General features: G+C 51.6%; 2 protein-coding genes across 4 annotated transcripts in view; one reads left to right on the forward strand and one right to left on the reverse strand.

The window, feature by feature from the left end:
- EPHX1 (epoxide hydrolase 1) overlaps positions 1-17,366 on the forward strand; it is a 43,889-nt gene extending 26,523 nt beyond the window's left edge. For 2 of the 3 annotated variants that reach the window (XM_084793887.1, XM_084793888.1), the window contains exons 4-9: positions 1,674-1,901; positions 2,748-2,877; positions 3,352-3,560; positions 5,473-5,581; positions 6,972-7,097; positions 7,512-7,962. In XM_084793887.1, coding sequence (XP_084650013.1) covers positions 1,674-1,901; positions 2,748-2,877; positions 3,352-3,560; positions 5,473-5,581; positions 6,972-7,097; positions 7,512-7,713 — 1,004 coding nt within the window. In that variant the 3' untranslated portion in view covers positions 7,714-7,962. Of the gene's footprint in view, positions 1-1,673; positions 1,902-2,747; positions 2,878-3,351; positions 3,561-5,472; positions 5,582-6,971; positions 7,098-7,511; positions 7,963-15,849 lie in introns of those variants that run through there. The other variant, XM_084793889.1, reaches the window with a different exon arrangement.
- Positions 17,367-18,182: 816 nt separating this feature from the next.
- The window catches only part of TMEM63A (transmembrane protein 63A), a 38,733-nt gene continuing 32,440 nt past the window's right edge, over positions 18,183-24,475 (reverse strand). The window contains exons 18-23 of the mRNA XM_084793859.1: positions 24,144-24,306; positions 22,857-22,962; positions 21,350-21,517; positions 20,629-20,744; positions 20,338-20,400; positions 18,183-19,143 (exon numbers count right to left, since the gene is read on the reverse strand). Coding sequence (XP_084649985.1) covers positions 18,976-19,143; positions 20,338-20,400; positions 20,629-20,744; positions 21,350-21,517; positions 22,857-22,962; positions 24,144-24,306 — 784 coding nt within the window. The 3' untranslated portion in view covers positions 18,183-18,975. The remainder of the gene's footprint in view (positions 19,144-20,337; positions 20,401-20,628; positions 20,745-21,349; positions 21,518-22,856; positions 22,963-24,143; positions 24,307-24,475) is intronic.

The raw sequence follows: 24,475 nt of genomic DNA on the forward strand, positions 1-24,475 counted from the left end.
ACTGCCAGGCTTCCCACCATGATGATAATAGACTAAACTTGTGACCTGTAAGCCGGCCCCAGTTAATTTTTTTTTTTTTTAATGAGAGTTGCAGTGGTCATGGTTCTCTTCACAGCAATAGAACCCAAACTAAGCCCCGGAGGGTGTAGCCTCTGGCTGGCTATGGTATGACATCAGTGTGCATCCTGTAGAAACCATACTTGGTCCTTCTCACAGGCTGGTGGCAGTCACAACACGCACAACTCTCACACAGCCCCATTACCACAGAGGAAACAACCTATCTGGGGAGGCTAAGCTGTCATGTTTGACAAGTTAGGTATGTTAAATGCACTGTGTGTGTGTGTGTGTGTGTGTGTGTGTGTGTGTGTGTGTGTGTGTTGAGCACTGAACGCAGGGCCTCATGCATAATACACAAGTGATCTGCCAATCTGTTAGATCCTGAAATAAGCGACTACTTAATGCTTTTTTTTTTTTTTTTTAACTTCCGAAAATTTCACATCAGGCAAGTTCATCAGAACATAAGTCACGTGTGGCTGCTGCATTCACGAACAGGTTAGGCCAGCCAATAAATGCAGCATGGCACTGCCCTGGATGGGACTCTGTTGGCTGTTGGTGGCTGCCAGGGGTAGGGAAGTCATTTTTCTCTGGGGTTGTAGCTGATGGTAGCTTGGCCATAGCCATGCACGTGCAGACAGCACTAACTGGACTTAATGAGTTAGGGGAAAAAAGAGGACATGGATATGAGAGTGGAGTCCTAGGGAGTGCGACACTATCCAGATACATATATACACACATCATATATCATATATATGTGTGTATGTGTATGTTATGTAAATGTATATTATTATTACATTTAATAGATTATACATGTATATGTATGTTGTATATATATGGTGTATGCATCTTGATAGTATCACACACAAGTGCATATATATATATATGAAATTGTTGAAGAATAAATAAAAATACTTCATTTTAAAAAATGGAACATCACTGGGCATGGTGGCGCACGTCTTTAATCCCAGCACTCAGGAGGCAGAGGCAGACGGGATTGATGTGAGTTCAAGGCCAGCCTGGTCTACAAAGTGAGTCCAGGGCAGCCAAGGCTACACAGAGAAACCGTGTCTCAAAAAAAAAAAAAAAAAAAAAAAAAAAGGAACACCATGTAAGTGAAAATACTGTGCATAGAACTGTTTGTCAAACTGGGCTATAGCATGGCCCTGCCAAGGTCATTTAGTTTCATGGCAATGAGTTCTTTTGTACACTAGGTGAGCGCTCTGATGGTGTCACATCACAGGACTGTACTGCAGCGCTCTGTCAAGTGCAGCCCACCGTCGCTCGGTATATGGGCTTCTCCCGGCCACTGATGTGCTCTTAATGAAGAAGCGTTTGTGGAGCCAGGCACTGTTCGTAGCCACGGGAACCCACATCCAGACCATCTCTGCCCTCCAGAGAGCACACCCTAATGTTACTGGGAGGTCAGTGGGGACAAGCACCTAGCCAGAGCACGCTGTAAGCACCCAACAGTGAGGCTTGTTGTCACTATCATCAGTACCTTGGGGAATGGCGCACGGGAAACAAGATCTCCAAGACTTCAGCCTTTATTACAGCAGGACCGTCCTTCCCTCAGCCTGAGCGCTCTGTCCCTCACCCTGACTGTGTTCTGTCCCCAGGGCTGGACATCCACTTCATCCACGTGAAGCCTCCCCAGATGCCCTCAGGCCGCACCCCAAAGCCCTTGCTGATGGTGCACGGCTGGCCTGGCTCCTTCTATGAGTTTTACAAGATCATCCCGCTGCTGACTGACCCCAAGACCCACGGCCTGAGCGACGAGCACGTGTTTGAAGTCATCTGTCCCTCCATTCCTGGCTATGGCTTCTCAGAGGCATCCAGCAAGAAAGGTACAAGGTTTTGAAGCGCATCCCAGACTGTGTTGTTTTCACCGGTGTCTGCTCAAGGCAGCACCACTCACAGACCCTTCTTTGGTGGCTGCAGTGTCCTGAGAGAGGCAGGACCAAGCACACTGCCATGAGGTCTGGTACTTCCTCGGGGCACCAAGGCTCCTCTGGTTTCCTGTGAGGTGTTTTCTCCTCAACCTAGGGAAAGAAAGGTCTGGGGAATTTACCAGGCACCTGGGTACCTACCCATGACTCCCCTGTGTCATGCTCATTGCACTGGATGTTGTCACCAGCTGTTCAAAGCTGTAGGGGATCTGGCTCTGGAAGCAAGGATGGCTGACACTCCCACTGCAACCCCTATTCAAAGCATGTTTATCTCAAAGGGTCCTTCAGGACACCCAGTCCTGGGTCAGGCTGGCCTCGGGTAGAGGGAAAAACAGCAAGCAGCTAAGAGTATTAAAAACATCGCATGCTTGAGGACAGCTGGAAGGCAAATTTATTTCCAATAGATACTGCCCACTGTTTATTGCATAGTATACAAATCCTTATGGTGGGAAACTCAACAGTGGAGAGAAACTTCGCCACGGGGAATTCTAGGTGTCTGCCTCAACCTCCCTTATTGATTTCTGGAAGGTTCTTTTATTGCTTGCTTTCTCAGGCAGGTGCCTCCACTCACCCGTATAGCCTGTTGGAAACTTCTGATTTGATGATTTTTTTTTCTATTTATCTGCTGCTGCTGCTGCTGCTGCTGCTGCACTTAGCACGCTCACTCATTCAAAGTCCGAAGTACGGCTCTGTAGGCCATTCTCAGACTGTACAGAACACCCTGTCTGTCCCCTTCACACTCAGGTTTAAACACGGTGGCCACTGCCAGGATCTTCTACAAGCTGATGTCGCGGCTGGGCTTCCAGAAATTCTACATCCAAGGCGGGGACTGGGGGTCCCTCATCTGCACCAACATGGCCCAAATGGTTCCCAAGTGAGTGGCATGGCACAGCCTCACCAAGATTTCTCTCTGTGTGTGATCTACACAAGACACGGGACTGTTCATCCCAGACCCTCTTGAGCAATGAGTGAGACTTGGGGCTCCCCTTAGCCAAGTCCCCACAGGCCTGGATGCTGATGGGCCTGGGGGTGGGGCAGGGAAACAGATCTTCTCTCATTATGTGGGAGAGGGTGTGTTGGCCCCATTCTCCCCTTGGGGTAGCTATGTCTGAAGAGGACCGTGTTGGCTAAGGTCTAGAACAGCCCTGACAAGAACACTCTAGGAAATTTTCCTAATCCCCCAACCATTCACCTCCAACTCAGTGAAGCCCCCGAAGGACAGGTGCTGACAGAGGCTGGCCGGCCTGTGCGCTTCAGCTCTGTGGCCTGGCCCTGGGCGCCCCCATCTCCTCTCACACCTGTCCTTCATAGCAGCCAAGCTCACCTGGATCCATTCTTCTGCCCACAGCCACGTGAAAGGCCTGCACTTGAATATGGCTTTCGTTTCACGAAGTTTTTACCCCCTGACCCCTCTCCTGGGCCAGCGTTTTGGGAGATTTCTTGGCTACACTGAGAGGGATATCGAGCTGTTGTACCCCTTCAAGGAGAAGGTTTTCCACAGCATCATGAGGGAAAGTGGCTACTTACACATCCAGGCCACCAAGCCGGACACTGTGGGTAAGCACACCAGGGCCGGGGGCGCAGAGGGAATCTCAGTTTATGCCAAGAAAGCCCCTAAGGAGGAAAGCAGAACTCTTTGTTTTCCATACCGAGAACTGAAGCCATCACATGGGCCAGACAAGTGACCTGCTGCTCAGCACAGCTATAGTCCCATGTGAGAGACAGAGGCCAAGGGAACCCCACAAGTTTTAAGCCAGGGTAGTCTACACAGTGAGTTCCAAGCCATCCTGGGCTACATAGTGAGACTCTTGATGGAAAAAAAATGAGGAGGAAAGAGGAGGAGGAAAGAAACAAAAAAGAAACTATTTAATTCATAAGGGAAATGATAAGATGATCAAACAACAATAGTTTGGTCAAAGATATTTAAAATACAAATTGTTTTGTTTTGTTTTGTTTTGTTTGTTTTTCCAGACAGGATTTCTCTGTGTATCAGTCCTGGACTCACCTTGTAGACTAGGCTGGCCTAGAACTCACAGAGAGCCGCCTACCTCTGCCTCCTGAGTGCTAGGATTAAAAGTGTGTGCCATCACGTCTGGCATAAATTGATTTCTGATGGATCAGAACTAACACCCTCAGAGTAGCCAGGCCTGATGGCACACACAGTTCTGTAGCCCCAGCTGCTCTGGAGGCTACCTCAAGAGGCTCCGAAAAGTCCAGGCCTGCCTGGGTGGCTTAGATTGATAACCCCATCTCAGGGTGACACATTGTGAGGCGGCTGAGTGGGAGGGCATTTGCCTCAAACTACTTACGTCCCTGGGTCCAGTCCCCAGTACAGAAGAAAAAAAAAAAACACTGAAAAATGTATTTCTTCTTGATAGACCAGAATCATTTGTATTTTCCTGGTCTTTTCTATCATTTACAGAGCTATAAAGCAGCTAAAAGACAAAGGAAGGTGGGCCGATCCTTAGAACAACGGTTCTCAGCCTTCCTACTGCTTTGACCCTTTAATACAGTTCTTTATGTTGTGGTTGCCCCCAACCGTAAACTTATTTTCATTGCTACTTCCTAGCTATAATGTTGCTACTGTCATAATGTAAACATCTGATATGTGATCCCCGTGGAAGGGTCGTTTGGCTCTAAGCAGTCTCCACACATAGGTTGAGAATCACTGCCCTAGAAGATCCAAGGACGGTCAGGTGTCCTCTGAGTGGACTCGGAGGACACCTGGGAGTCATCTTGCCCACTTCGGAACCTCCCACAGTTCCCGTGGCAGTTCCGTACCCACCACACCAAGGCCAGCTCCTGGTCATAGTAGCACTTTATAAAGTCAGGCTGTCTTTCCAATTCCGAAGCGGCTGTTTGTCGTATGACTAGAAATGCAAGATACAGCACAGAGAAGTTAGTCTCCAGCTCTCCTGCCTCCCAGCTGCACTGCCCAGAAATACACTGTCCCTGTACATGTTGTAAAATGCAGGTCCCCAGGCCCCCGGACACAGCTGATGGCCTGGACCTGGACCTCAGGGGTTCTCGGGTGCTGTCGCCTGTATTCACCCTTAGGTGGACTCTCTCTTCTTGCTCCTTGTGCTCAACGTGACTTCTGTGAGGTTTCTCTGCTGTTATCCCAGCATTGGTATTTGATGCTAGAAATGGCACCTAGAGCCTCATGGATGCCAAACGTGTGCTGCTCACTGACCTACCCTGCCCCCTGATGTTTCAGGGGAACAGTATTGTAACTCATAGGTACATCAATATTGATTTGTAACTAATTATCCTTTTTTATTTTTTTAACCGAAATATAGTCTGTGAATCCCATGAGGTTTAGGGAAGATTGTTCTCAACTTGCTATATGAGACTACTCAGGCCAGGGCTGCAGAAGCAGGGTGCACAGCTAGACCCCCACAGCTCCGTCCTGGAGTCACACGCTCTCTGGGGCCAGGCTTGAATCCCTTCCTTGCTCCTTCCCACCCAGGCTGTGCTCTGAACGACTCTCCCGTGGGCCTGGCTGCGTACATCTTAGAAAAGTTCTCCACCTGGACCAACCCAGAATACCGCGAACTGGAGGATGGAGGCCTGGAGCGGTGAGGCCCCACCACCTTTCTGTCAGACAGCATCCCCAGGCTCCACATCTCTCGGCCCAACATTCCATCCCTGTCCCCAGGCGCTCCATGGGGGAAGCCAGCAAGTTTCTTCAGTCCTTGGCTTGCTGCACCTCCTACTCTAGGGCCAGTAGACTCCTGCATAGGGGATGGGGAGGGCGAGGCCAGAAAAGGCCGGTGACCAACCTCTTAGTTACTGGTGAGACAAAATATGTGTGCCAGGAAGTCCCCAAAGCAGCAAATACCATCTGAGCCTTCTCGGATGGGACCTATACAGCCTGTGAGTTCTGTGGAAACCAGAGCTGTGGGAATGCATGAGGGTGTGTTGCTGTGACGCAGTCCTGTGTCCACAGAGGTTAGCATTGATGCCAAGCTCGTTTTTAGTATAGTCACATTGAAGGGCAGAGGTGGCAAAGCATCCAGGTGGAGCGTCCATTCAGGGCCTGGATCCACAGACGTAGAGCTTGGGTAAGATATCGTGTGGAAAAGGCAGTCTCGTGTGGTCTGGTTGATCTGGGGTAGGTATCACAGAAAATGTGAATAGCAGCATCTGGGGATGCTGGGAAGTCTTTTTGACGACAGAGAAGGGACAGAAAAGGACAAAGGGACAGACAAATAGGACAGGGCCTAATAAGAGCCTCATTTCACAGACCTGAGCAACGGGAACCATTTCCAGGTGCAGGTCTGAGAAGGGGCAGGAGAAGAGATGGAAGGCTGCAGAGGGCAGCTGTAGAGGAGGCCTGTCTGAGACAGATAATGCAGCCAGCCCAGTGAGGAGGAGGCCAGCAAGTGGCCAAGGAGGCTGATGGGGAGAGTCAGGGACCAACATCGGCAGATCATAACTCCTCTGGGGCAGAAAAACCTGGAAGTTCCAGGCCCACACACAGTGGGCATTGGTGCCGCTAGACTAAGATGTTTTCAAAGAGGGTGGCTAGGGAGGTGGGGCTGCAGGTAGATCCACAGCCCCGCAGGACACGTCCAAGGCTGTGTCCTGAGAGGAGTCAGCAACCGGCACTGGATGCGTCGGCAGGGTTAGGAGGCCACTGGAGGCTATAGCTAGTCACAGTCAAGACTCAGAGGACCATAGGGCTGAAGCCAAGAGGTCAGCGAGTGTCACAGAAGAGACGCTGTGCTCTGCAGAGGGAGGCGCGAGGCCAAAAGCAGAGGCCCGGCTACAAGGCACACAGCTGCCAGGGATCCCTGGTGGAAGGCCACACACTTAAGTGGCAATTATCATTTATCTGCCCTTCCCTGGGCTCCCAGAATATGAGAGCTAGGCATTGTGTGACGTGGTCAGCCTGAAGCAGGCAGCGCCTTTGTTCTTGACAGCCATAGCTTTCACTGAGCCTGGGCATCCCATGTGCTTTCCCAGGAAGTTCTCCCTGGACGATCTGCTGACGAACATTATGATCTACTGGACAACAGGAACCATTGTCTCTTCCCAGCGCTTCTACAAGGAGAACATGGGCCAGGGCGTGATGGTCCATAGGCATGAGAGGTAAGGCTGGCTGAGCAGGGAGAGTGGCCTCTGGGGCTGGGGGACGGCTACGACCTGTCCCTTACCTCAGAGCAGCCTTCATGAGAAGGTAAGAAAAAACACCAGCTGTGCTCAGTAGCCGCTCCTTCAGGGTGCTGGCCCGCTGGGTCAGATGCTTGGGAATTCACAGACCCATATGGAGACCCTCAGGTGACAGCAAAGGGACAACCAAGCAAAGTGGGCATCAGAGGCTGCCCTTGCCCTACCTGAGTGATCCTCCCTGGCAGAGAAGGTTCTTAATGAATGGAAAGGGGGGGCTGTAATGGGAGGGTAGTGTGCACCCCTGTCGTTATGGCTCCACATATGGCTGAGTCCTCCCCAGGCCCCAGGGGTCCCCTCTGGAAACCGTATCTCAGCCTCACCCTCTTCCCGCAGGATGAAGGTCTTTGTGCCCACCGGCTATTCAGCCTTCCCTTCCGAGTTGCTGCACGCCCCGGAAAAGTGGGTAAAGGTCAAGTACCCCAAACTCATCTCCTATTCCTACATGGAACGTGGGGGCCACTTTGCTGCCTTCGAAGAGCCAAAGCTTCTGGCCCAGGACATCTGCAAGTTCATCTCCTTGGCAGAGCTACAGTAATGATGCTAGATTCCGACCTTGGCTTTGGCAGCAGCCCTGGTTCCCCCCACCCCCTCCAACCCTCTCCCCAGTCACACTTAGGAAAGATGACCCCTTTCTGAGAAATACGGTTGTTTCTGTCCCCTGACCACACTGAGGGGCCCAGACTTAACCCCCACGGAGTCGCCTTTCACCAACCTTGTATGCTTCACCCTACTACGAACCTATGTTAAGCTACATGGCTTTAATGATAAATGAATTTGTTTCTAAGAGTGTGTGGAGCAAGTGTCGTGTATTTCTTCGACACCGGAGGAGAGTTGCCGAGGGCTCACCCACCTCCACCAGTCTTGAAGGGTCGTGCTGGGCCCTCTGAACCTGGCCTTGATTACAAGGGCAGAGGGGCAGCTAGGTGCCACCAGCAGTCAAGGCCTTACTGCACTCAGAAGGCAACCTCAGAAAACTACTGGGACCTCTTGAGCCACTCACAGTACACAGGCCACTGGGAGCAGAGGTTGTGTGGCTGGCAGTTGTCCGTGAGAAAATCTAACTATCCCAGCTCCAGCCATGTCTTCAAATGAGCCCAGAGAGGTCAGCCAGCTGTGTTTGGTCCCCACGATGCTGTGGCTGAGGTAGACTGAGAGAATCCCCCATGCTTGGCTCTGTACCAACAGAGCATGGTCTCCTTCTCTACCCCAGAAGACCTCTCCCTATCACAATCCTGCGCTTTAGTCATCCCCCAGTGGGCAGCAGGGAAGCTGCTTTTAGTCAAAAGCGGCTGCCCAGCCCCAGTATCCCCCTGGGGAAAATACCAGGGGCTGCCTGACCCTCTGTGGGGTGCAGCTTCTGGACTAAAGATGCTCCAACACCCAGCCCGGGTGCCCCACTCTCCCACTGCTGCTCCGTCCTTCACATCCCTCCATGAACCCCATGGCACTGCCCCCCCCCGCCTTAGAGAGAACAGACCCCAGCCTAGAATCTCTCAGTTCCCTAGGAGGGAAGAGAGGCGGGGTCTTACCAGCTAGGGGCAGTGGATACTTTATTAATAGTCCTCACTATGACTGCTTCCTGTGTGGTAACCCAGCACCTCTGCCCTGATCCAGCCAGGGTCCCAGATAACGTGATCCGAAAACCCAGAACAACAGATGTAGAATGTGCGCAGCTGCTAGGAGCCTGCTACAGTCAGCAGCAGCAGATGCCTTCCTGGTCCCCACACCTCCCTGCTGGGAGTCCCTAAGTGGGGCCCCCCCCCCCCGCACTGAGTATCTGGAACCCGTCTGGAGTCTATCTCAGGCCTGACTATTGCCAGATAGCAACAGAGATGTTTTCCCCAACTTCTCAGAGGAAACACACCTTCCTGGTGCTGTGTTCTGCCAGGCTATGTGTGTGTCAGCTATGCCTCCTTCCAGGAACAGGTTGGGAAAGCCGCCCTCCAGTACCCATCTGGCATATCCCCTTGCTGTTGGCAGGGCCTCAGGTGTCCTTGAGTAATGATGTTATCTGAGACCTTGTCATCAGGGACTTGTCTAAGAAGAGTCCTTACCTTCAAGGAGGTATCAGCTGGAAAGGCTGCTTTCCTGCCCCCCGCTGTTAGGGCAGCAGCCATTACTGCTCTGCCCCTCCTATGGCAACATATGAAGGCTAGAGAAGAGGAAATCCAGGAAGGAAAGGGGCCCTGGCCTCTCCTGGAGTGTTATCTGGCACTTCCCTCTGCAGCAGAGGACACATGCAGCTGCTGAATTCACAGGGGTGTGTGTTTGCTACCCCCTTGTGGCTATCAGAGGACCTCACATGGGCACACGAATCACCAGGTGAGGAGGATGCTACAGCCCAGGGTATGGGTATCCACCCTACAAAGCTGCCCCTTTATCTATAGTGGAGGCCTTTCAAGAGTCCCAACAGATACGTGAAACTACCTGACGCCTTAAACCCACCACTCACTGCGCGCTGTGGCTGAAACTGGCCACTGATGCCACAGTGAGGAAGGCAGATTTCTTTTTCTTCTTCAAAAGTCGGTAGATCATGGGGCATGGTGGTGCATGCCTTTAATCCCAGCACTTGGGAGGCAGAGGCAGGCTAATCAATGTGAGTTCAAGGCCAGCCTGGTCTACAAAGCAAGCCCAGGACAGCTAAGGCTACACAAAGAAACCCTGTCTCGAAAAGACCAAAAAAAAAAAAAAAAAAAAAGGCTGTAGATCAAAGATCTGATCGTTAAGGGCTTCAGAATTTGTCCTTTTTCTTTTCTCATATGTCAAAGACATTTGCTCTTCATTTGGTGGAGTCACTTTAAAGTCCCTTCTTGGCATTCTGAATGCCACATGATGCCCTTTCCCATGGGGGCATCAGTCAGGGCCTCAAGCACTGAGCACTGATCTGGTTAACAGTGCTGAGACTGGTGCATAAGGGGCAGGAAGCTAACACCGCGTGGATGCACAGGAGCAGGGTACACGTGGGGGGCAGGAAGCTAACACCGCGTGGATGCACAGGAGCAGGGTACACGTGGGGGGCAGGAAGCTAACACCGCGTGGATGCACAGGGGCAGGGTACACGTGGGGGGCAGGAAGCTAACACCATGTGGATGCACAGGAGCAGGGTACATGTGAGGGGCAGGAAGCTAACACCGCGTGGATGCACAGGGGCAGGGTACGCGTGGGGAGCAGGAAGCTAACACCGCGTGGATGCACAGGAGCAGGGTACGCGTGGGGAGCAGGAAGCTAACACCTCGTGGATGCACAGGGGCAGGGTACACGTGGGGGGCAGGAAGCTAACACCGCGTGGATGCACAGGAACAGGGTACACGTGGGGGGCAGGAAGTTAACACCTTGTGGATGCACAGGAGCAGGGTACACGTGAGGGGCAGGAAGCTAACACCTTGTGGATGCACAGGGGCAGGGGTACATGTGGGGGGCAGGAAGCTAACATCGCGTGGATGCACAGGGGCAGGGTACACGTGGGGGGCAGGAAGCTAACACCACGTGGATGCACAGGAGCAGGGTACATGTGGGGGGCAGGAAGCTAACATCGCGTGGATGCACAGGGGCAGGGTACACGTGGGGGGCAGGAAGCTAACACCACGTGGATGCACAGGAGCAGGGTACATGTGGGGGGCAGGAAGCTAACATCGCGTGGATGCACAGGGGCAGGGTACACGTGGGGGGCAGGAAGCTAACACCGCGTGGATGCACAGGAGCAGGGTACACGTGGGGGGCAGGAAGCTAACACCACGTGGATGCACAGGGGCAGTGTACACGTGGGGTATGGATCCAGTGAGGATGGTGCATCAGTGCACTGAACTTAAGAGTTTATTTCCAAAAGGAGATACAGATTTGAAAGAAAACCAAATTAACCCTGTTTCTAGAACACATGGCCCTATTCTTAAAAGATCTGAAAGGGTGCTGGAGAGACGGCTCAGCAGTTAAGAGCACCGGCTGGTCTTCCGAGGGACGTGGGTTCTATTCCCACTGCCCACATGGCAGCTCACAGCCATCTGTGACTTGAGTTCCTGGGGATCTAACGCCCTCTTCCAGCCTCTGTGGGCAACCAGCACACATGTGGTACACAGACATACATGTGGACAAACTCTTATACAACAAAAATAAAATAAAAATAAAAATAAAAATTGAGGACTCCGCCAAACACTCTTAACTTGATAAACGCTTTCGGGGAAGCACAGAACACAAAAGCGGCAGATAAAGCCAGTCACTTTTCTGTGCACCAATAACAAACTTATTGAGAAAAGATTCAGACCAGGGCTGGAGAGATGGTTCAGCAAATAGGAAGATTTCCTGCTCTTGCACAGGTCCAAATTCTCAACATCCATGTGGGGGACTCACTATCTGTAACTCTGGTTCCAGGGGACCCAATGCCCTGTTCTGGCCTCTATGGGCATCAGGCATGCATGTGGTGCACTGACATCCATGCAGACAAAACACCCATATACATAAAAGAGTAAATAAAAATTTAAAGCTAATAAATAACAAAATAGAAATAAATGTAGCAAAGACCTCTACAGTGAAAACATTAAGACACTAAAGAAAGAAATCAGAGAAGATGCCACATGATGGTCTAGTGGAAAGAGCTCCCCTGCGCATGAACACGTCGAGGTAAAGTTGTGAAAATGTCTATATTGCTGGAAGTGAGCTATAGACTGAATTCAGTTCCCATCAAAAATTCCAACAATATGTCTCACAAGTCATAAAAACAAATCACTTCAAAACTCATAAGATTTATGTGGAAGCACACACAACCCAAGTAGCCAAAGCGACCATAAGCAGAAAGAGCAATGCTGGAAATGCTGGTTACCTGGCCTCAAATTACATTAAAGAGCCACAGTGACAAAACAAACAAACAAACATGTGGCCTAATGGGATACAGGAGGGGACCCAGATACAAACCTACACGATGACAGCCACCTTGTCAAAGCCACATTGATAGAAAGCCTTGGCAAACGGTGCTGAGAGAGCTGGGTATTCACACTCAGGAGAACAAAACTAGACCCACATCTAACCCTGCAAGAAAATCTACTCCAAGTGGATCAAAGACTTTAGTATAAGACTGGAGTCTGTGAAACCGCTAGAGCAGACCAGCAGGAAATGCAGATGTTTATATTACAACTCATAACACTAGCAAAATTACAGTTATGAAGTAGCAACAAAAGTAATTGTAGGGCTGTAAGTCACCACATGAGGCGCTGGACTGAAGGGTCGTGGTGCTAGGAAGATTGAGAAGCACTGTGCTAGGAGGAAACAGTGCAGAAACATTTCAAGATGACATAGACGCAGGCAAGGACTTTCTGGAAAGGACTCCCATAGGCCAGAAAAATAATCAAGAATTCACAAATTATACAGGGGAGCAAGTCTCCCTCAGTCACAATCATAGGGGAGGGGAGTAAGGGGAAAATGGGAGGGAGGGAGGAATGGGAGGATATAAGGGACGGGATAACAATTAAGATGTAATATGAATAAATTAAAATATATTAAAAAAGAAAAAATAAACAAAATGTCTGCTTAGGTTTTTAAAAATTCACAAATTGATTACATGACACTAAAATCCTTCTGCACAGGAAAAAAAAAAAAGCCCATCGACATAGTGAGGAGACTGCCCAGAGAACTACACACATCTGACAGGCATGCAATATCAAAGTGCTATGCTGAGTTCCAAAGATGAAACACACACACCTGAGCAAAGATCATGCAGTCAATAGATGGGAGATGAACAGCTCAGAAGAAGAAAAACAAATGTCCTGAAAACACTTGACAAGGAAATGGTCCAAATATGGTGACAAATGCAAGGGAGAGGAGTGAGGAAAAGGGACCACATCCACTGCTGGTGACAGGTACAGTGGGCGCACCCGCTGCTATGGATGTTGCTATGGAGGCTCCTCCACTTAAAACTAGACCCTGTGGGTGGGAGAAATGGCTCACCCAGTGAAGACCCCACTTTACACAGACTGCCCTGGGTGATGTGCATCTCAGGCTGGGTGGTGGTGGTGGCACACGCCTTTAATCCCAGCACTCGGGAGGCAGAGGCAAGTGGATCCCTGTGAGTTCGAAGCCAGCCTGGTCTACAAAGAGCATCCAGGACAGCTAAGGCTACACAGAGAAACCCTGTCTCAAAAAACAGCAGCAACAACAACAAAGGGTAAGAAGAGACAATGAAATGAGACAGGATCTGCCTGAGGACAGAAACGTTGTTTTGTTCCCGCTCTCACCTCACAACAACAGCCCGCAGTAGTGAGTGTTCAAGAAATGCACGGTGAAAGGAAAAAGCCCTAAAGATGTGTGCAAAGGGCCGTGCAGAACCAGAGCAGCATCTGCTTTGCCTAGAGGGGAAATGACTGAGAATGTGTGGGCCTGGGCCCTGAAGAATCAGTCTCCTGGGTGGAAGAAGGGAAAGAGGCAAAGAGAAAAGCAATTGAAATGCAAGTTGAGTTTGGGCTTGGCCAGAGGCTTGAGTATATTCCATCAAGGACAGGCCACAAAATCACTCTTCTGGCTGGGTCACCAAGAGCCTGGACAAACCCTTACCCTGAGTCCTCAGACCACACTCAGCAAGAGCCACTCTGCTGGGTTCCTGCCAAAGGTGTTGGTACACTCCTCATAACAATGTCTGCGGCCACTTCCGTCTCTACCCTGGCGTGAGAAGCATAGACCTCTGGGCAGTGACAGCCAGGCAGTTATGGGTCCACAGAAGACTCTCGCCCCCTACCCCCGCCGGAAGTGGTGGGTGTGGTAGATGAAGGGAGCTCCTGGCAGAGATAGTCCACAGGATTCTCGTTTGGTGGTTTTTGTTTGGTTGGTTTGGTTTTTTGAGACAGGGTCTCTCTGTGTAGCCTTGGCTGTCCTGGACTCGCTTTGTAGACCAAGCTGGCCTCAAACGCACAGTGATCCACCTGCCTCTGCCTCCTGAGTGCTGGGATTAAAGGCATGTGCCACCACACCCAGCAGATTCACATATTTGATTTAGTCTTGGGGATATCCTTTGTTTCCCAAGGAAGCTCCTTGTTACCCAAATTCTTCCTATTTTCCATTTCGTAGAATATTTCTGTAATGCCCCCTTAGCCCTCAACTCTCCAGGATCCTCCCCCCCCCCCACCTCTACTGCATTACTGAAAGCGGGGCAGGAGTGAATCCCTGGTCCTTAAAGCATGCTTCAGAGAATGAAAAGATCATTGGCCAAAAGGATGTAGGAAGTTGAGGCAAGCAGTAAACTCCTCCAATGGCTGGCCTCCGCCCATGGCTGCTGATACACCAGCTTGTGTATCGTGGTCTGGGTCGGTAACAGGAACAGAACCAGACACCAATGGAAGGAGAGGAGAGCCAGAGCAACTGAGACGGACATGACAGGAGGACCCAGGACCAGGGTCTCCGGCCCAGATGTCAGTGCCTGGAAATGGCACCTTTCAAGCTAAAAATTGGAGGGCGGGAGGGAGGGGCTTGTAGGAAAGAGTGTGAGCACTCCTGAACCCCATACGTGTCAGCATGCATGCTTGCATACACGGACATGTGTGTGGCTGTGAGTGTGCCTAGGAGCCAGCACAGGAGTGAGTGTGCAGGCTCTTGAGCACCATGTACATGCATGTGTGAGTGTGCACAACTCTTAGTGCGTATATGTACTAGTAATCACAGGTGTGTGAGTGCACAGGCTCCAGACCACTACATATGTATGTGGACATGTGCGTGCCTGGGTGGATGTAAATGTGCAGGCCCCTGAACACTGTGAGTAGGTAGATATGTGTTTGTGCATCAACGTGTGTGTACTGGTGTGAATGTGAACTGGTCTGTCCCAGCATGGACACTAAGATCATTTCTGGGATGATTGTGTTGAGGAGCAAAGTCTGTAGAGCATCCAGGTAAAGGTACCACTCAGAGCCTGGACCCACAGGTGTCCAGGTGACTCTCAGGTGAGAGGCCTTTTAGAGCCAAGTGTGGTCTAGTGGGGAAAATTCAAAGGATAGCACCCAGGGAATCTGGGAGAGAGGAAAAGAAGTGGACAGAGAGACAGGCTTTCCTTTAATGCCCCTCCCCCCGCCCCCTCCACATATCTTCCAATATCTCTCATTCTGTTTTACCAGAGGACAAACTGGGTCACATGGTATGGCAAACAATTGCCAGAGTCCCGGGGCTCTTTTTACTATGGCCAAGTCTGGCGCCCGTGCCCCTTGGCACTTAGTTCATTGTCTCTGGCCAGTTTGGGTGCTGGCCCCTGAGGAAACCCAGGAGAGTGGTCTCTTTCCGCTGCCAGGAGTTTCAAGTCCCTTGGGATCCTAAGAGTGGGAAATTCATTGTTCTAGGGAACCTGGAATCTTGAACTGGGGGTTGGAGAATGGTCACCTGCAGGGTAGTGTTAGCAGAGACCCGGAGAGCCCAGGAGGAGGAAGGTGGAGGCAGGAGCTGTAGCGCGCACCTCTGGGCTCAAAGCACCTGGATGCACGGGCGCCCCCTGGTGGTAAGACAGAGGTGATGGAGACAGGCTGCTGCGATGAATTCGCGAATGAAAACTGGTGAGGACCTTAGGAGTCGCTGCCTGCCCTGCTCAGCACTCTACACAGGGGGCCTTGGCTCAGCTGGCCTGTGGAAGAAAATGGTCCTGGTCATCTGAGGAAAGCCAGAGAGTTGGGGACCTTGGCACTGAGCCTGGGCATCCCATGTGTTTTCCCAGGAAGTTCTCCCTGGACGATCTGCTGACTAACATTATGATCTACTGGACAATGGGAACCATTGTCTCTTCCCAGCGCTTCTACAAGGAGGACATGGGCCAGGGCGTGATGGTCCATAGGCATGAGAGGTAAGGCTGGCTGAGCAGGGAGAGTGGCCTCTGGGGCTGGGGGACGGCTACCAACTCAGAGAAGGCTTGATGGCAAGACAGGAAAGACACCAGATGTCCCTGGGATCCTGGCCTGCTGGGACAGAGGCTTTGGGGTTTGCAGGGTCTATATGTCCCTCAAGTGACAGCAAGGAAACAGAATAGGCAAATGAGTGTCTTGAGGCTAGCATGACCTGTTACATGCTCTTCCCAGACAGACAGGGTCCTTGGTGAGTAGCAAGAGGCTGTTGAAATGGCTGACTGGTTTCTGAGTCTGTCCTGGGCATTATGGTTCCCATGGCCTCCCTCAGGCCTGGACCCCTAGTCCTGCTTCAGGGACACGGGCATGGAGCCTCAGTCTTAATCCACAGAGGCCCCCCTTGCCCCAGGATGAAGGTCTTTGCGCCTACTTGCTCTTCAACCTTCCCTCATGTAATGGCTCCATGTCCCAGAAAAAAAAATGGGTGAAGGTCAAGTACCCCAAACTCATCTCCTATTCCTACATAGAATGTGGGGGCCACATTGCTGCCTTTGAGAAGCCCAAGCTTCTGGCTCAGGACATCTGCAAGTTCGTGTCCCTGGCAGAGAGGCAGAGATGCCCTCAGGGGTCAACCACAGCCTCAGCAGCAGCCCTGGCTTCTCCTCAGGCTCCCTGAAGTAAGACGCCACCCTTATGAGGAATGAGCTTAAGTTTTCATGTGCTGCAGGATCCGGAAGTCTAGGTACACCCCTCTACCTCTCCCCACCCCAGTGTGAGGTCACAGACCTTAAAACACGGGGTCGCTTTAAGAACCAGGTGCCCAGCTGGGAGGTGGTGGCACAGGCCTTTAATCCCAGCACTCGAGAGGCAGAGGCAGGAGGATTGCTGTGAGTTCAAGGTCAGCCTGGTCTACAAAATGAGTCCAGGACAGCCAAGGCTACACAGAGAAACCCTGTCTCAAAAAAACAAAAATAGAAAGAAAGAAAGAAAGAAAGAAAGAAAGAAAGAAAGAAAGAAAGAAAAAGCCCCAGGTGCCCTAGCTCCATAAAAATCTAGCCATGCCTCCCCGCAGAGGAGGGGAGAAGTTTGGGGAGAAGAAAACTTAACCATTTTATCCTCAAAACCTCTCCCTCCACCTTGTAGTTGTGGGCAAGCAATTCCCTGTTGCCAAGACCCAAGACAGCTTTGAATTCTGATTTTCGTCTTATCTAGTGCCTTCCTGGCCCCCTCACTCCTAGCACTTAAGCTAGATTTCCAGGCATGGAAACTTCCCCACTTGCAAAAACCTCCCTTTGCCTGACACCCCACACCCATGAAGGCTCTCTGGCTTTCTGGCTTTCCCCCTCCCTTGAAGACCCCTTTCAAGAACACAGTTCACCTCTGCCTCTGTCTGTGAAACCTACAGCATCTTTTTAAAAATTTACCTGACATACTATATGCCTGTGTTAAGCAATGTAGCCATGGTGACAAATGACTTTACTTCTAAGCACACAGCTGGACCAAATGACATCCTGTACCCCAAAGCCCCCAAGCAAAGGGGCTCTCCTTCCAGAGGTAAGCTCACACTTCTGCCCCTGTTCTTTGGTGCCCACTGGGCCCTCTGAATCAGTCCAGACTGGCAAGGGCAGGGAAGGCAGCTGGAAACAGCCACTGGCTAGGGCCACCCTGAACCGAGCAGCCCTCAGAGTAGCGATGGCATCAGCCAGACACAGACACAGTTCAGGCCCGTGGGAGAGAAGACAGTGTGGCTGGCTGGCTGGCTGGCTGGCTGGCTGGCTGGCTGGCTGGATCAAGTGGCCAAGGGCCACCAGACCTGTCAAAAGAGGCATGAGTAGGTTCTGCCTGGTCCCTGTGGTAAGGGGCCTGGAATGGAGGCAGGCCCGAGTGCTTGGCTTCTGATCTTCCACAGCCCTGCCTTGGCTCACACTTTCACCCATCTCCATATGTGTCCTGCTACCCCCTCCACCTTCAGTCCCATATGCACCCTGGGGCCTCAGCCTATCCCCTATGGCCAAACTCCAGATCTCACTATGTCAAAAGAAAGCTGCCCAAGGCAGGAGACATGGAAGGGAACCCTCTTCTTCTCTCTGTGCCTGCCACTCCGTCCTTCCATGTACCCTTGACGCTGCCCCTCCTATCTTGGACAGAGCAGATGTATCAGGTATTGGGGCCGCATGAAGCCCGCATAGACACAAAAAAAACCATATACTAACCTGGAAGAGGCATGAGCTGCGAGGTCGCACCACCAGCCCAGTGGGTAACTTTATTAATGGTTCCTCAGTGTTCCTATCCCCAGTCACAGAGTCTCAGGCAACACGATACGAAAATTCAGAAGCACAAAGGTGCAGAGGTGACTACACAGCCAGCGGGCAGGAGCCTGCTGCCCTGCTGCCATCAGCAACGACAAGACACCATGGTCCCTACAGGCTATCCACTGATCCCTGAGATGGAGCTGCAGGCCGGGGGAGCATTGTAGGACCCCACGTGGGCTCCATCTCAAACCTACTGCTGTAGGCTGGCTGGTCATCAGCCATGCATCAGTCTGCAGAAGGCTAAGCAGGCTCCAAGGCTCAGAGGGACCAGGTCCTTTCTGGACACATCTCGCCATCAATCAGTAATTCCAGATCTGATCACCCTACGGGGCACTTTCCCAATCTTGGCCACAAACCACTAGGGACACCATCCTAGCTACAGAGCTGTACCCTAGCTGAGAGGGTGGGAGAATAAAAGTGTGTACTCTCCTACCACCACAAGAGGGAGGAAGCTGCCGGCGTTCCCCACACTAGGACCAGAAAAGAAGCCTACGGATGGCTCTTAGGGACAGCAGCCCTATAGTATCCCCTTAGCCAAGGGCCTGAGCCCCAGGACCCGCTGGTTCCCTCTTCTCACAAGACAGGGGCTTTAAATAGGAAAGAAGTCAAGAGCCTCCTGGGGTTCCAGCCCCCTGTGTCCCTCTCAGCCTTCCCAGGCACTCTGAGCCAGCCAGGCCAGCTCGGCCACTCTCAGGATTCCTGGTAGGCACAGGCCACACTGTCGCTGGGATGCTGAGCCACGGGCTGCCCCGGAAGAGTCCCACTGATGTTACGGATGGCACCATAGGTCTGCTGTTGCTGGGGGGATAACGCTGTCCTCTCTGAGGCCAAACCGTTCAGAATCCGAGGCACGTAAGGCTGTCGGCAAAGTCAAGAGTTAGATCTTGGATGGTGGCAAGCTTGACATCCCACACCCTGGTCACGCCCGTAACCCCCTTTCTCCCAACAAGTGGATACATATCAAGAAATAGCATTCACATGGGGCATCTGAACCCAAACTAAGCCAACTGTATGTGTATTTCTCGGCAACCAAAAGAAAAATAAAAATAAAAAGAAGAAGCTGTCTACAAGCCAGATCTCGTGACCATATGGAGAAACAAAGAGCAACTTCCTCCAATTCTCAGGAAACGCTCCTTCCTGGTGCTATAATCTGGACAACCCTCTCAGCATATTTGGGAGCCAGGCTCTCTGCAGACACATGTGTCTGTCAGCAGCTATGTGCTCCTGAATACTTTCTTGTCAGGGGCTTGCCCTAGGACAGACCTTAAAAAGAATTTTTTTTTTCAAGGCAGGGTGTCTCTGTACAGCCCTGGCTGTCCTGGAACCCACTCTATAAATCAGGCTGGCCTCGAACTCAGAAATCCACCTGCCTCTGCCTTCTGAGTGCTGGGATTAAAGACATGCACCACCACCACCTGGCTATGAAGAGTTTTTTCCCCAGGGAGGTGGCTGCTGAAAGGCCTAGGGCTGAGAAGGCCAGCCAGTGTCCCACCCTCACATCTGTTAGGATGGTCAGAAGTCACCACTCAAGGGCCAACCACGCTCTACCCTAGGTAGCACCCTGGAGGATAGAGGCAGGGATAGCTAGGAAGAAGCGGGGTGCCTTCCAACCTGACACCCCCTTCTGGAACAGGTACCCTATGCATTTGCTGACCTCACAGGGGCCTAAGTTTGCTGTCTCCCCATGGCTATCAGAGGACATCACATGGGCACCTGAATAACCAATGTCTGAGCTTCATCCAACCTGAGAGAGCTGCACTAACAGCCCAACTAAGTGGGCCTGAGAGAAGGCAAGCGATCAGGGCGCTGCAGCCCAGAAAAAGATGGGCATCCATTAGGCAGATGATGCCTCTGGTGTGCAGGTACCACACTCCGACTGACCAGGGATCCCTCTCAATTGACCTTAATTCAAAACTAGCTTGCCAACTGACCTGGGATTTCTTTCTAGCTAGAACTGTCCCAGCACATTTCTATGGCTTCTCTGGATGGGAACCCTTCCAACCAGAGTGACAAAAGATAGCCACCATTGGGATAGGAACACAGATAGCTTACTGTGAATGGTGGGGGCACATGGGCCTCTGCTTCGCTTCCTTTGTCACTTGCGGATTCTTCTGTCTGTGGACAACAAGCAGAGACACAATGAAGAACAAAACTGGTCTCTCTGAACTAAGGTCCCCCAAACAAACGGACTAGTAACCGGCAGAATAATAGGACCAGCCAGCACCAGGCTCAGCTGAGGGGGTGGGGGGGGGACAGGGGCCTGGAATAGGGGAGATGGGGAGGAGGAAGAGAGAGCCACCACTGTCCTGAGGGCAGCCTGAGGCAGGGCAGACAGCGCGGTACCTTGTAGTTCCATGGGCTGAGGTGCTTGAAGCATCCAAAGCAGGTGTAGAGCAGACAGGCCAGGATGGTGAGCAGCACCACCAGGAAGGTGAACAGAGTGGCGGGGGCCGTCAGACCTGGGAACAGAGGTGCAGCGTTGAAGGGGGGAGGGAGACGGGGAAGGAGGAGGGGGAGAGGGGCTCCCTACCATGCTTGCTGTGTCGAGGAAGGGGCCAAGCCTAGTGCCCAAACTGTGGGTGACTTCTCCCAAGCCCCCATGCCTGCTCCTCAATCCAACAGCCAGAATGGTGTCCTCACAGCTAAGAGCGCACAGGGTATGTGACCCAAGTGATGGCTAGACTCGTCCCTGGTCAGGCTTTAGACACTTGGGACACCAAGTAACAGCCAGTGACAGTGAACTTGCTGGGACAGTTCTCTTCAGCCCCCAGAGCCTGAGGCTACACAGATGGGGGTCCCGGGGCTGAGTTCCATACCCTCTGGCTCAGCCCCATCCCCACCCCAGAAACTGACACAGCAGCACTGTTCTCCATGGGGATTTCTGGAGCTACTCCACACCTGACCTGACCTAGTGCAGCAGCCAGGTTGTCAACACCACACTAGCCAGCTCTCACCCAGGAGCACCATGCTCTACCACAGCACAGCTGTGAAACCAGCTAGTGATCTGACTGGCCGACGCGCATGTGGGAATGTGAGGCCAGGCAAACAGCAGAATGGCCCTCACCCAGACGAAGGAAGGAGAAAAAGAAAAGCCAGAAGAGGCAGAGGATGGGGGCGGCCAAGGCCTGGTTCACGGCAGCAAAGTGGATCCTCTTCTCCAGCTTGGCTGGGAGGTAAGCGAAGTAGAGGTTGTGCCGGTCCACCATATGCTTGAGCAGAATGTAGATGAGACCTGCAAAAGAAGGGCCGTGAGCTGGGCCACGATCCCAGCACTGGGGAGGCAGAGGTGGGGGACGGGAGGGGCAGGGCGGGGCTCTGGGACTTTGAGGCCAGCCTGATAAGTGAGTTCCAGGACAGCCAGGGCTACATAGTGAGACCCTGTCTCAGTAAATAAATAACAAATAAATAAATAAATATGGGGTTTTTGGTGGGGGGTTATTGTCTATTTGTATGAATGTATATGTGTTTGTGTATGTGACCAAGGAGGTAAGAGAGGCATCAGTTTTCTGAAGCTGGACTTGCAGGCTGACTGACTGATGTGGGGGCTGGGAATCAAACTCAGGGCCTGTGCAAGGACAATATGTGCTCTTAACCACTGAGCCATTTATCCAGCCCTTATTAATTAAAAAATTAAACTACATTAAAAAGAGCCAGTCATTAGCACACATAACTACAACCCCAGTGTTTGGGAGGCTGAGGAGGAAGGTCCCCAGTCTAATGCTACTCTGTGCTACAACATAAAAAGATTTGTCTTTATAAAATATGTAATCTACATGATGATGATGATGATGATGATGATGATGATGATGATGATAAAAGTCAGGCCGGAGGGGATAGCTCAGTCCATAAGGTGCCTGCCACAAGCTTGAAAACCTCAGATCAGATCCAGCCCCCATGTATGCGCTGGGCGTGGTGGGACGGCTGTAACACTGCACTGGGAGCAGGAAGTAGAGACAGGGAGATTCCCAGAGCCAGTCACTCAGGAAAGCTCAACGCTTATCCAGAGATCATCTCACAAAATACAGATAGTGGACAAGCCAGGCATGGCTTTAATCCCAGCACTTGGGAAGCAGAGGCAGAGGTGAAGGTGGGCAGATCTTTGGGAGTTTGATGTCAATCAAGTCTACATAGTGAGTTATAGGCCAACCAAGGCTACAAAGTAAGACTCTGTCTCAGAAAAGAAACCAGAAGAAAATAAGAGAAAAGGAAAGGAGAGGGGAAGGGAAGGAAAGAAAAGGAAAAGGAAAGATATTCAATATTTACCTCTGACCTATACAACGAGTGCACCGTAATCACCCATGCACACACACACACACACACACACACACACACACACACACACACACACACACACAAATCAAGCAAGATACCATGGTGGGCCAACACAGAATCTCACAGCAGACATATTGGAGAAGCCATAACAGAGGCCAGCAAAAGCAGTCAGAAAGGACCCAGTAACTGCAAGAAGTCACTCTGCTGGGAATCCTCCGTGACCTGGTGGTAGCTACCTTGGGCAGGTGTGACAGAGCCCACTGCCTGTGAGCCCTGAGACGGATGCCAGGGCCACTTACCAAATGGCACAATAATGGGGCAGGTGATGCTGTAAGCCATGATGACAGTGAAGACACACAACATCCACGCATACATGGCTCCAAACTCGTATTCGAAGGCCTGGTTCTAGGGAAACAAAGGGTTAAGGAGTTCACAGGCCGGTCCTGACCCCAAATATCCTTTCATGAACTCTAAACATGGTGGGGGGTGGGGGGTGGGGGGTGGGGGGTGTCCAACAGGGTGGGGGAGGGGTGGTTGGGTAGGAATGCTTCTGAAAGTCTTGGCTTGCTCTTCTCCAGGCAGTTCCAGATCATCCAAAGCGTGGTGGGGTGCACTCTCATAGGGTTCCCTTATTCAAACGTGCCCAACCACCAGGGCTATGAGCTCCTGGGGCAGACACAGCTGGAGGCTACACCTTACAGAGATTCCACACTGACTGGGCATCTCCCTGGCATCAGCCAAACCCTAGTTCAGGTGGCCTGGGCCAGCTCAGTTTGTACCACTGTAAAACAAGTGGTGCCCATCATGAACTGCAGAGGACAGCTGGACTCTTACAGTATTCACCAAGGTGTAGGGAAACAGCGACCTCACACCACCCAAATGGAATAGGTAAATAGCTTGAAATAACTTAAGAATAGATCCAAACAGAGGCCCCAGGAAGGGGGTTTATGGGTCATATTTTACTATCTCTGTCTTGCTAACCAAGTGCTTATTAAGCCTTTGAATGTACAGGGTTTCGCTATGTATTTCCCATGGGCTGATTAGCCCTGACTCTCAACTTGACTGGATTCACACCTGAGAAGAGAGGACCACTGCCCCTCAATGTATGTGGCAATTCTCTGTGGACTAAAGTCCCAAGGTGAATGAAAGAAGGAAAAGAGAAAGCGGGCTGAGTGCCTGCAGTCATCTCTGCTTCCTGATTGGATCCATGTAACCGCCTGCACAGGTCGAAATGCCCCACAGGTGGAAATGCGCTCACCGCCCCCCCCCACGCCTTCCCTACCACAATGGACTGTCCCCTCAAACTGAAGGCCAAAATAAGTCCTTATCTTCGTCAGGTACTTTGTACAGGCAATGATAAAAGAAATACAGTGTATGACGTGTTAGACTGCAAAATCCCAAGCTCTTTCTTCCAGCCACAAGACAGGATGGACGCTAGGGAGAGACTTGCCACGATCCAAAGCGGTTCTGGGCAGAGAGGACCTTGAGGCATGGTTTGAAGAGCTCGTGTCACTATGCCTAAGACGTATTTCAGAGGGCTGAGAGGCCCCCAGGCGGGAGCCCCGTGGGAGGATTCAAGGTGGTACCTGCTTAACGTTCCTGCGGTCGGCGGCCGTCTTGGCCATGACCATGCGGAAGGTGTACAGGATAAGGCCGGGCAGCCGCAGCAGCTCCATGCCACTGCCGATGAACGCTGACGCGATGACGTAGTTCACAAAGAAGGCACCCTGGTCTGGCAGGAAGACGCACCTAGGACGTGATAAAGCCCATGAGCCGGGAGCCCAGAGCTCCTTTCCGTTTGGAAAAAGAGTAGGGGACCTCCGGGAGGGCCTTTCCCGCATCCCTCACTCAGCACACATTTGTGGAAACCATCTATGTGTAAATTACTGTGCTGAAAGCTAAGGACCAAATCAAATCA

The sequence above is a fragment of the Acomys minous genome, assembly GCF_964271855.1.
Source record: "Acomys minous genome assembly, chromosome: 1".
In the NCBI taxonomy this organism is placed as follows: domain Eukaryota; kingdom Metazoa; phylum Chordata; class Mammalia; order Rodentia; family Muridae; genus Acomys; species Acomys minous.